Genomic DNA, 12,750 nt, shown 5'->3' with positions numbered 1-12,750 from the left:
TAAACGTTCTTACAGATCGAACTACTTGACGGCGCCATGTTGTCGCGGACGAACACATCCGTACGTCCTCGGGTGCAGCGACCAACCAGCGCCTGGCTGGCCTCGCCTAGCCGGACGTCGGTCCGTGTTCCGCGTCGCCCCGCTCGTCTTTGCCTTGTCCGTGTCGGGGGAAGTTTGCCCCTCGGTTGTGTGGCGGTTCATGGGTGCGTGCGTGTGTGTGCATCGTGTCGTGAGCGGAGTTGTCCGCCGTGCCAGGCCTTCCCAGCAATGGGCGACGGTGTAGGCCCGTCGTCGCCTACGAGCAGCGCGGCGGGCGCCGCTTCGGTGTCGTCGCGTTGAAGGCGGGCGAGCGAAGAAAGAAGAAAAGGGCCGCTCTGTTTTTTTGTTCGTCTGCTAAGAAGAGGGGTGGGACGCCATCATGGGGAGCTGCTTCAGCCGATCGGCGGGCTCCAAGTCGGCTTCCAAGAAGGAGTCCGTGCAGGCGCCCGTGGACAGAGGGGACGTCGCCTCGATCAATATCGGCCCGGTGACCACCCACGAGCCCGTGTCGGGCCGGCCCGTGCATCACATCGAGCTGTCGGGCGGAGGCGTCGGCGGCATCGGCGGCGTCGGTCGCAATGGTCCCACGGTGCCCATCGCCGTTCAGCCGGACGTCGAGACGTCGGCGGGGCCCGGATCGGGCGCAAAGATATTCGTCGCCCTGTACGACTACGATGCGCGCACCGACGAGGACCTCAGCTTCAAGAAGGGCGAGCACCTGGAGATCCTCAACGACACCCAGGGAGACTGGTGGTTCGCCCGATCAAAGTCGACCAAACAGGAAGGCTACATTCCGTCCAACTATGTGGCCAAGCTCAAGTCCATCGAAGCCGAACCGTGAGTCGAGAACCGTTTCTGTCTATTCGTTCGCCGTTCATTATTATTTCTGCTCTTTTTTTGTTCGTTGGTTTTCGTCGTTTTTCGTTTTGGGGCAGCCCTACATTTCACGGAAACTTGCTCAGCCTCTCTCCCCTTCTTTGCAAAAACAAAACCCTTCGCCGCTCCGTCTCCATTTCGCTTTGTTTCTTTTATATCCGTCGAGCCGCTTGCCTTACCACAATCTCCTCCGACTTCCGATATATCTGTGTGTCTGTGCGCGTGCTTGTATGCTTGCTGGAGAGGCGAAGGCAGCGCATTATCTCGTGCTCGGTTCGCTTGCCTGCATTCGTTTCGAGGTCGTATGCGCGGCCGACTTTGTGCATTGCCGTCGCCTGTCTCCTTGCCCTCTTACCACCTTTTTTGTGCTTTCTTCCGGCGCAGTTTTGTGTTTCATTGCACTTTGCTTTGCTCCCCGCAACAATCGTAGCCCGCAATAAAAAAAAAACAAGAACAAAAAGACGTGGTAGCGAGCATTTCGGGGAGCCTCTTTTTATCCTCTTCTGCGAGTATCTTCGGGTCAGCGGTTACGGCATCTGGGATGCCCGGAATCCGCGCCTTTTCCTCCGTTCTTCGCCAGCTGACGGTTCTTTTTCTTTCGCGCCGTTCCGCACACGTCGCGTTATGTCACTTGCCTCGGCAAGCGAGTTCTTTGGGAAGCATTCGCTTATCTTTTTTTTGTTTCCCTACAGGCCCTGGCGCGGCGTGTTGATTGCGTCAGGGCCCGGCGCCAAATATCGCGGGCTTTGACCCACACACAGCACCAACCTTCCTTCTTTCCATGCCTGCCTTCGCCGCGGGTTGCACCGTTACCCCGTTTTAGTGGTTCGTTTTCCTGTCCCTTCAGCGACCACAGTTTCCTCTTGGTGGGCTTCTTCGAGGAAAAGACGGGTCGACCGCATCTCGGCCGTCGCCAGCCTGCCAACCGGGGTGAAAACAGTGAAAACAAAAGTTGTTGATTCAGGCATAGATTTAGGAGAGCCCGTTTCGGCAACTCTGCGACTCTTCACTCCCACGAAGCAGGTTAGAAACGGGTTTTCGAACATGTGTGCACAGACGTTGGCGGGGCGGGCGAACTTATCAGACACCCCTTTGTCTGGAGCCGCCGACAGTTTTGAGGGCCGGCTACGGCGGTTTCGGTCGACGTTGTCGTATGGGCTTTTGATTTGAGCGAATCGTGTGATAAGCGAGCGAGCTGCACTTAAAAAAAGTTGCTGTTTTTCAGCGCGTTGCTCTTTTTGTGACGTAAAGCGAGCAACCGGGTAAGAAGCAAAAAGGAAGTATTTCTGGCCGTTTTGTGAGGGATCTTATCTTTTCACGCCAGCTCGATCTTTGGAGTGAACGCACTCGTGTTAGCACTTCTGTTGTTCTCAAGCTTGCAAAAAGGCGCGGGCACTACAAAATGTTGACCGTGTTTTGGCCTTAAAAAGAAAAAAAGGGCTCCCAGTTAATGTTATGCGCCGTCTGGTCGGACGTAACTTTCGTGATATAAAAAAGAGAAATGGTTATCGGGGTCTGGCTTTTGACCTCCGCCCCTTGTGGTACCCTCTTGCCTGTAATCGGAAATGGATGCCTGATTTGAGAAGACTGGGCGTTTGCCCCGGGATCTCATGCGTTGGCTCACGTCCTTAAAACCCCTTTTTTTATTACGCGTTACTAGTTAAACAAGAAAATAAAAATCCGGTTTTCGCTCGCTTCCGTTATTCTTATCGCAAGGCGTCCCCCCGCAAGACAACGGCGGCTGTGTCTTGGAATTCTTAGCCGTCGAAGAAGTTGAGCTAAGTAACTTGAGCTGCGAGCTGTTTATCGCAAAAGATCGCTCTCTCGTCCGATAACGACTCGTCGCTGGCATTTAAACCTGCGCCTTGGGAACGCGCTTGGTTATGCTATCTGTAGGGTGGAGCGACCGGAAAATTTGGTCTCGAATGTCTGGAAAGATCCCGAGTATTTCTGTTCGTGTTATTGCAAGCCTTGGGCTGCGGATGACTTCATCGCGTGGGTGTCAGTGTAGACTGTCAGATCGTTGACAGAAGAGGCAACGAATGCGTTAAACAGCTTTTGGCATCTGATATCAACACTTTTATGTCCGTGAGGACTCCTTTTTGCGCACGGACATTCACGCTTCCAGGATGATCACTTAGGAAAGGAAAGAAACTTTGAGAGAGGAATCGTGGACTCCATGCCAGTACAGTGCTCAATTCCGTAATTTTTCGACCTGTACCAGCTGTAAGACAACAGACACCGTATTAGTCGACAACTAGCGATTGCTCCCTGAGGTGTAGATGGAAGATCGGTCTTTTTTTTTTTTTCCTCAAACACGTTAGTCGTTCGAGTGGACCCTGTAATAGATGTAGTACAACATTAACTGGTGGGCGAGTTGGTCAGACATGGACAAAACACTGTCCCTTGCCTGTTTGGCCTCGAGCCGTTGCGCTGGTTTACAAGAACGTGTAATAGATGAATCTTAAATTTAGCTCGATAAAGTTGGGATGAATTTAAATCTCCCGAGCGCGATCTGCGAGTGCTACTCATCTCACGTTTCGCTACCGCTGGTAGCCGTCCGACGCCACGGTCGCCTAGCAACGCGTTCCCTCCCCTCCGGCCTTTGTCGCTTCCATTCTTTCCCACCCCCATGCTTCCCTTTTCGCGTCAACCGACTGTCACCAGCAACCCCTCATCGCGAAGTCGTCGGTGAACGAGGAGGAAGTCTTGCGTTGTTGACAAGCAATCTGCCACCGCTCCATTGTGATGGGCTGTCTGTGTAGCAGGAAGCGCCCCCAAGTCACCCAAGACGCCGTTGTAGCAAAACCAGTGGTGGACGGAAGGAAAGAAGATTCCATTCGAAACATTGTGGGCCTGCAGCAGTACTTCTTCTGGAGTCAACTCCTAGCATCTCAACGCTTGGTGGAAGTGCTGGTTGTGGAGAGGCAGTGATGAAAGGCGGTGGGAATGCTTTGTTGGTGGAAACAGCTGGGTTTTCCAGTAGGGTGGTAGCTGAAATGTGCATGCTTGTATGCATATGTGCTAACCCCCCTGGTAAATGAGCATGTGCATGTGTACTGTGACCCTCTCAGCCTTGGGCCCTCCTGAAGACAGGCATGTAACCTCCCAAAGATGTTTCTTGGAAATCCTTAACTTTACCCTTTTGTTTTGCTTCTGCGTCATGTGTACCATTTTAGTTCGTGTTTTGTTCTCTGTTTATCCTGTGGCAATATGTGTTTAGCCTACAGTACAAATTGTAAATTAGAACCTTCTTGGCAGCTGCAGTCATATCTGTTGGCCCACCATGTAGCAGAGACCATCACAAAGCTTCTGGGGCTGAGGCACAGCACATGATAAAGGCATACACTGTGCAGCACTGCACCTACCTTGGGGCAAACACAAAAACTTGACTTTTCTTCTTTGCATAGGGAGAAGTGCTTCTGATGGCCTGATTGTGGGGTGGCTGTATCCATTAAATGAAATGCCTTGTCACAATCCATGAAGGCAACATACAGGTGCTCGTTATTTTCTGCTAATTTCTCTGTAACCTTAGTAATGGCATCATGATAAATGTTATCATTTGCCAGGCACTCCTCAAAATCAGCCTGTTCTGAACTTGGTTGGCTGGAAGTGCTTGCGTTCTGTAAGCAGGTATTTTAGCAAGCACCTTGCAAGCAGTGGACAGTGTAAAGTAGCAGTCAGCGATTACAGATGATTTCACTCATTTTGGTAAATCATCGCAGATTTCTTTTGGTACACTAATATCGTGTGGTTCGCTGCGCTTTCCGAATTCGGACCATAATATATTTGCATTCCTTCAGCAGTTACGCAGTTCATCCTCGTGTGCTGCATTGCGTGTGCTTTGTTTGCAAGGCTTTCACTGATTCCTCCTTTAGCCACTTTTTCCAGTAATGCTGTGGCCTTCTTGAGAATTGCGAAAAACAGTGTACAGTGCTCTGCTGCCTTTACTATCTTATGCCAAATTTCCTCTTTGCTGCATTCAGGCTTCCTGCACTCTTGAGTGCTTGATGATTTTGACAGTTCTGCTAATTCCACCATTTCTGTCGGGTTCTCCTGGGAAAACCTTCCAGTGCGCTGACCAGCTGGCCTGTATTTTACAATTGTGCTATGTTATGTTGCTGAAGCGGTCACTTGTCTGCCTTGGTTAAAGTAGTATCCATTCTTGAATGGTTTCTTGAACTGTTGCACTTTTTGCCTTACTGCTGACACGTCTGCTTCTCGTCTATTATTTTTTTTTTACCTCGAATATCCCACGTTGGGATATTACGCAAGAGATGGGTGATTAAAGCATGCCCCGACTGCTTTGCTCTTGTCTAAAATCTAGGCTGATTCTAGACCTCACAGTCCTCTCTCTGGTCACTGCATCTCATCCTCCTAATGCTTTAATGTCATGCACCAAGCTTGGATGGCTGCACATTGTGCAGTGTATTTAATAGGTAGTTATGCATTTGCAGCTCCTCCTGTAGCGTCGCTCTCTGTCATAACAGGAAAAGTTCCGGTGTCATTCGTTGGGAGTCACAGGGTCACATTTTGGTCAGTAACAGTTGTGCAGTGTTTGATGACCTGCTGTGAGTAGTCTACAGCCTAGGCATTTGCGTGCCTAGAAAGCGGCTACTGGAGAAGAGGCCTGGTGTTATCTTATTATATTCAGCCGTTTCTTCTCTCTTCATTATTCTTCTTATTCTCATCTTCTTTCTTCTCAGCCAGTTAGCTGGCTGAGATTTTTTAGCTTCGTGGAAGAGGTTTAAGTGCGGCATTTCGGTACCTTTTCAGCGGAGTGGAGCCATAGTGCTGTGCAGAAGAGGTGCAGCTTTTTCCCGCAGCATTACGGCATGTGCTGAGGCAGTGCATGATTTGTAATCATTTGTTTGCTCAGAATCATAACTCCGCCGTCTCTGTTGTCTGAGCATGATGTTGTAATAGAGTTTGTCAAGCTTCGGTTATGGGTTGTTGACATCGTGCTGGGTTGTATTATTATCTACATGCCTTTTGCACTTCTCACCATGTATCAAAGGCGCGTCCCCCCCATTGCTTTCCCGCCTTGCAAAATCGTATAAACAGAGCAGCAGCAGCTAGAGCCTGTAGAACCGATGCAGCCCCAAAGTCCTCCTCGCATTCTTTCTCCACGCTGAGGGTCGAAGATTGACGGGGGTGGGGGTGGGGGGGGGGGGGGGGGGGAGTAATCGGAACTCGCATGTTCGAGTCGGCGCGCGGGTGTCCGCCGCATCGCTCGGCGGCATTCGGGGAAAACCTGGCGTCGTTTATCGAATTCCTGATCGGTCTTCCTCCCGCCGCGTTCCGCTGCTCGGACGGCGCGTAGTAGCAGCAGCAGCTCCGATGGCGAGTCTGCATGCAGTGCTGTCTCTGTGGGCGCGAGGCTGTGTCGATGAACTCGTTTTTTTTTTTTTCCCCGGATGCAAGGTACTTATTTCCGCATCGCGAGAGATGAGGTTTCCTTTCTTGAAGCGTTTAGATTGCCCCTTGCTGGCTTGGATGTAGTCTATTTTGAAATCGATAGCAGGTGTAGACTCGCCAGTAACACTTAAAAAAAGAAAGAAAAGCGGGTGGGGGAGACTATTCCCACGGACCACTTCGTATAAGGCGGCAGTCGGCAAACACGGATTTCGTTGTAACGATCGCTTACTCTATTTTGCTTTTTTTTTTCCTTACAAAAATGCCCTCGTACGAAGGCGCCGCGAACGTACTGGAGGAGGTGCACGTTGGCGATGTAAGGTATGGCCGTAGTGAAGGGAATCGCGTGTTGAGAGGCGAAGTTGAGTTACGGCGCCTTTTCTTAGCTGAAGTTTTGTTTCTTGCCCTAAGGTTAAATCGCGAAAGCCCCGCTGCCGTTATGCCGCTTTAAGACCGGGCCGGCAGTTTCGTTCTTAACCAGGAAGCGAGATGCGGCAATTTTTGCAACCCAAGCGATTTTTGCAACACGCGAGGTATCAACCGAACGGAAGTGTCTTTACTTTTGGTTTACGTAGACTGGCTGGAGCCCAAAATGCGGAGGTGCTGTCCGACTCCTCCCTGAAATGACCGTATTTCCCTCCGCAAAAAGACATAAAGGCGACGTCGTGCTATTCTAGCTTGCTCCTGGTTGATCATTTCAAGAGCAGAACACGCCCCGTATAAGCCATGCTCAAATGAACATGTACTACGTTCAGTGAATGCTCGCAGAATGTCGACGTAGATGGGACGCGCATCGCGTCAGGAATGTCGTTAGCGTGTGGAGTCGAGAGATGGGAGACAAAGAGTGGAAAGTAATAAAACGAGAAATGGGACAGACAGGAACGGAAGCGGTTAACTAAGCGACATCGATGTACCAAAGGACACGCGTGGACAGGACTGACCAGTAAATGAACAGGGTGGGGGGCGAATTAAAGGAAAATAAAAAAAAGTGACCTAGTTCGGAATGCTGTCGCGAGCGATGCGAAGGCCAGTTGCGTCATAAGCCGTTGTATCGGTATGAAACGACCGAGGCGTCGTTTTTTTTTTTTTAATGAACTGGAGCTGACTCGATTTTTTTTGCTTGGTTGCACTCGTTTTGCCTTATTTCATGGCCAGATTCCACCCGGCGTAGCAGACTCGGAAAACGGTGCGGAAGGCAGCGCCGTCCTTCTCTTTGCTACCGATGCGTTTTTTTGAAGCGATGTTTATTGCCTCAGGGCATAGAAACTATGAAGTGAGAGATGAGTAATACCCCTGTCACACGGGACTTCTTCTCGGCCTTTGCCGTAAAGTTGTCTTATTGCACTAAAGGAGGAAAACCGAAAAGGAGCAGCGACGCTGCTACACGGCAAATCAAAAGGAGCTAGAACGCGGCCTCCGTGAATGCCAAAAGTCACCGCTGTGTGTGCAGCGGCGCTAGTAACATTATGAAATTAAAGCAGACGGTAGCACTTCAGCTAAGAGTGCATTCGTTTATGTTGGAAAAAGTAGCTAACACGATAATAAACGAGCGTTTGTCGATGCGGCTGCTGAAAAGCGTTCAAGTCCTTTCTTAGCAGTGTGGATGTCTTTAGTCATAGCCTCCTCTACGGTTAAGTGCACTGTAACGCAAAATTAACCATTGAATAAGATAAATTAGATATTTTTTACGGTTTCAAAACTAAAAATTGCGTCAATTTTTTATTCTTTGAGCTCGCTAGCTGGCGCTGCCGTCTGGGTTGCTCCTTTAAGTAACTTTAAGGCCGCTGACGGCCGCCTTTATTGCTACGGAACTTTATCGCAAAGGTCTCGACGCTTTGCCGTGTAGATGCGCGTCACGCGCCTTTGGGGCAAAGGACCTTAATTTCTAAGGCCTTACAAGTGCCCGTGTGACAGGGGTATAAGATGCTTAAATAAATGAAAAAAGTTGAGCTGATCTGATGAAATCAAGAAATGAACGATGATATAAACCCTGTGTCCATGCAATATACGAATCCGGATTGTCCGATGCGTTTTCTTCGTTGCGGTGGAGGCATCTGTCGTTCGCAAGAAAAGGGGATGCGAAAAAAGGAAAGGCGCGCGATTCTCTCTCTGTTTGTGTGTGCGTGCCTGACCCCCTATTCTTCTAGGAGGAGGAATAAGGTTTATTGAGTAAAGTCAGTAAAGCTTGAGGTTTGGGCGAGTTGTTGGTGAGCATTCGTGGCGGGTGAACAGCGCAACAAAGGCGACACAAAAAGACAAGCAGTAACAACGGAGTTTATTGAAGGACAGAAAGGTAAAATATACAGTGAGCGCCAGCGATCAAAAAAAAAAAATACGGACAGAAAGGTGAAGAACTTTGTCACAACGAAACTTTGTCAAAGTTTCTTTGCAAAAAAAAAATGCAAATGTGAACCGTTGTAACAAGAAGACGGCAGAGCTGTTCCGTCATAAAAACGAGGTGACGTGCGAAGTCATGGAAACGTATATCACATCCGTAAACAAGGAGAAAAATGCATCAGCAGTCCTTCTGTGACATTAATTGGCAATGAAATTGGATAATTCTTGCCTCGCACGTGGCATAGGTTCTTTACTTTTTCGTTTTTTTTTTGTTTCATCGCTGGTGCTTACTGTATATTTTCCCTTTTCGTTCTTCCATAAACATCGTTGTTAGTCAGCGTTCGTCTTTCCTTCGTTTCGCTGTTGACCCACCGTAAAGTTTGTCTGCTTAGGTCCGAACCGATTGGTCGGAACCTCAGATGCGGAGTTGACTGTTGCGTGGCGACGGCTGACCCGTAGGGGTAGGGGTATGCGAATAGTACTTGCTTTCCAAACCGAATCAAACACGAATAGCTTAGCTAAAAACCGAAACGAATACGAATCTTATATCTTTACGAATATTCGCTACGTGTGCGGATATTCAGTGAGCAATCGTGAGAAGCAGCGAAGCGCTGCTTTCGCAGTTATAGCTGTGTATGTTAAATGCGCAACTATGATCATATCCCTTACGGGGCTCGCAACACGAACCCAGTGTATTAACCTTATCCTTGTCAAGTTACGCGCACAGGAAAAGCGCCTTTTGCTATTGTTAACGGAAGATAATGAACTAGCGCCACAAATCAGTACATGAGACGGGCGAGAGTTACGTATATGAGGCATGGCCTCCGAGGTTAGGCATGGCCTCCGAGGTTAGGCATGGCCTCCGAGGTTAGGCATGGCCTCCGAGGTTAGGCATAAAGGCCTGGGCCCTGCTGCGTCGTCTAATCTCTGAGGCCATGTATGAGGATTACGAACACCGCCACGCGAATGTACCGCACCGCGGCGCTGAACCCTCCATTCCGCTAAAGTCACTGGAACGGACATTCCGCTACATTCCGCGCGTACCGATCACGGTAGTATGGTATGCGGCGTGTATGGTTCCAGTTTTTTGGACTAGTGGTGGAATAAGTGAATGAACTTTATTCCCGTCATCATGGGGCTCACGGTCGAAAAATACCGCAGGCGCTTTTGGAACTTGGCGCCAATCATTCGAAAGGTGTTCGAAAACTTGAGGACATATTTGATTTGTTTCGAATAATTTTGCACATGCACTGTCCGATTCGGTCGAATAATCGAATAAGGAGATATTTGATTCGGTATCCGAAATTTCCGAATATTCGCACGCCCCCTACTGACACGTCGTTCCTTTTACGTCATCTGGGTTGAAAGTGAATATTTAAAAACTTACGCTACTTCACCTTACGAGTTATGTGTAAATGCGTTCGGGAAAAAAGGGAAATGGGGGGGTGTTGAACACGCAGGTCTTTTAATTCAGAGTCGAGTTTTCTAGAGCGAGGGAATTTTCTCCCCGTTTAAGCCGTGCCCATTTGGACATGTCTTCTTCCTGGGCGCGCACAGAAAACGGGCCCTCAGCCACGCCTTGTGAGAAGGGGCGAGGGAGAAAGAGTAGTGGAGATGAATTGAGATAAATTAAATAAATCACTGGTGCTTACCACGCACAGTTTTGTCTTCTTTAGCGCGTGGGTGGGTCCTACCCACTTGTGAACACGAATGCAAAAAAAAAAAACTTTGACCCGGGAGCATGCACCCATCTACGGAGGCCGTGACCCGAGCGATGCAAATCAGCCTGTGGCGGCCGCAGTAAGGACGAGCGCGTTCTGTGCGGGACAGGACGAAAGGCAAAATAGAATTGTCTGTCGTTTTCATCTCTGGCCTGAAATGAACGCTTAGCGTTTACTGGGCCTTGGAAAAGCATTGGATGAGACATCAGAGAGAAGTTGTGAGCCCTGACGAACGCCGAGATCGAACTGGGATGTGAAGAGGTCGAAGTCGGATCGGGAAGAGCGCGCAGGCTTTCGAAAGCGACCACGTGTCCGATAATGACTAATGTGGACGTCGATGTCGGTGCTCCACCGGACATATCCATATCAGGAAAGCGCCTAACTTGACAGCGAGAGGCGGTCGGAGGCCTTAATAATGACAGCTGTCGCAACGCCGTGTGGCCGGGTGGTGAAGCGGGCGGTGTGCGGGGAGGGGGGAGGAGAGGGAGGAACTGTCGCACGTAATACACTCCGGTTGGAATGCGGTTATGCAGTTCGCCTCCGACGCCGACGCGGTCTCCAGTTGCTTTCCTCCCACTTGCCGTTTTTTTCTTTCTCGCGCCGCGAGACAGGGTTCGCGTTTCCAGCTTCTCCTCCTCCTTTTTCCTTGGCCGGGGTTCAAAAATAGCGGACTGCCTGCCGCTGCTGGGCTGCCGGAAAGGAGATGGGGGGGAGGGGGGGGGGGGAGATAACGGGGAGAACCGGGAGCAGCGAGCGCCCGTTTGGCAGAAAACTCTCGACAAACGAGAAAGGGGGGAGTTGTGCACGTTGTCTTTCCTTTCATTTTGTTGTCATTTTCTCGCTTCTTGAGTTCGCAGTCCCGTTGGGCGTGTTTCCCCGTATATATGTGTATACTGTACGCGACAAGAAAAACGCCGGATCGGGGGCCCTTCCTCGTTTTGTTGGTTTCTGTCTCGCCGGTTCCTTTCCTTTCCGGAGCATTTGTCAGGCCGCCCTTGGCGCACATACCCCGCGAGAGACCGACGTTGGCTCCCGTCGCTCGTTTTTCTTTATTTTTTTTTTCGCGCTTCTCATTTCCATTGGCGGAAAGCGAGCGTGACTTTGCGGTAGCAGAGCTCCTCCGGGTCGGTCTAATTAAGGAATTCGTCCGGCCGAGCGGTCGCGGCACTGCCACAGTAGCGGGTGGAGTATCTGTATTTATCGGTAGGTGGCAGGCGCAGTTTCGGAGAAGTGTTGCTATGTTTTTTTTTTTTTTAGTGAATGTACTTAGTGAAGTAAGTGCGTGACTGAAGTGACACGTTCAGTGGGGGGTTTGCTCGGAATTCCGGTTGTGGTGAGATTAATTGTTCGGAGCCCCTGTGTAACAAATCTCGAAATGTGGGGCGAAGGGGAAGGAATGATGACGAGGGAAATAAGCGAGCTAGGATGGAAGAAATGGAGGAAAAAAAAAACAGTTACGGGGACGCTTAAGTTCTTAAGTGAAATGCGACAGCGTTTGAAGCAACCCTTACAAAAATGGCTATCAACTTTAGAATTTGTATTAACTTTCATGAACTCTAGTAACCTTGTAGTTACTTTTACATTCTGTCAACAATTGTTGATAGAAAGTTGGTAGAAAGTTACTTCTTTGTATGTAGAAAGTTATTAGAAAATAATTTTTACATTCTATGCATCTTTGTTAATAAAAAGGTAGTAGAACGTTACTTCCCTGTATATACTCCTGTCAATAGATACTTGCTATAAAATACTGGTGCAGTTCGACACATCGAGAGAAATGAGGGGCAAACTGCATGGGGTTCAAGCTGATTAAAACTCTTGTTCGCATAACCGTGACATCTCACTTGAGTGCCCAGTGAAATCTGTTGCAGCTAGTTAACAATTTCCCTATGTCGAAGAGCGTCCAGTGATTTTCGCAGCAAATTCATTCGGAATCAAGTCAGGGTGTAGAAACGTGTTTTCAAAACTGAAGATATTCTATTTTAATAAATCTTTCTTATTGCTTTCTATGCACTGTTGTGAGAAAAGATATACTAGAGACCGGAAAAAACACGTTTGGTCATGCGAATAAAAACCTAAAATAATCGTGTACTATAGCCGAACACTTCAAAGCTATTAAACCAACCTTGAACACGAAATAAAGATAACGTTACTGCTTCATAGTTTTGTGTGTATGTATGTCAGTTCTTTCACCGCATATACAACGTTGTCGCTGTCATCATACCTGTGTTGGCACACACGTAATCATGCGCCAAGTGAGTCCGCCCACAACTTGTTCCAACCTGCATGTCTTGTTCTTCCCCGGTTGCGCTCAGAACCCTTGTTTTTTCAGTTTTGAATTTTCGCGCCGTGGTAACGTGACCTT

At 49.1% G+C, this 12,750-nt stretch overlaps 1 protein-coding gene across 3 annotated transcripts in view; it reads left to right on the top strand.

The window, feature by feature from the left end:
- The first annotated feature begins 79 nt into the window (after positions 1-79).
- Positions 80-12,750, top strand: part of Src42A (Tyrosine-protein kinase Src42A) — a 102,864-nt gene continuing 90,193 nt past the window's right edge. For 2 of the 3 annotated variants that reach the window (XR_013309133.1, XM_077639788.1), the window contains exon 1: positions 81-876. Coding sequence is in view for 2 of the 3 variants with exons in the window: in XM_077639788.1 (XP_077495914.1) it covers positions 419-876 (458 nt within the window). In the remaining variant the exon portion in view is untranslated. Of the gene's footprint in view, positions 877-12,750 lie in introns of all 3 variants that reach the window. The other variant, XM_077639787.1, reaches the window with a different exon arrangement.

Source organism: Amblyomma americanum, chromosome 10, assembly GCF_052857255.1.
Source record: "Amblyomma americanum isolate KBUSLIRL-KWMA chromosome 10, ASM5285725v1, whole genome shotgun sequence".
Taxonomy (NCBI): domain Eukaryota; kingdom Metazoa; phylum Arthropoda; class Arachnida; order Ixodida; family Ixodidae; genus Amblyomma; species Amblyomma americanum.
The sequence above is the reverse complement of the archived record's forward strand: the minus strand, read 5'-3'. Positions and strand labels throughout refer to the sequence as shown.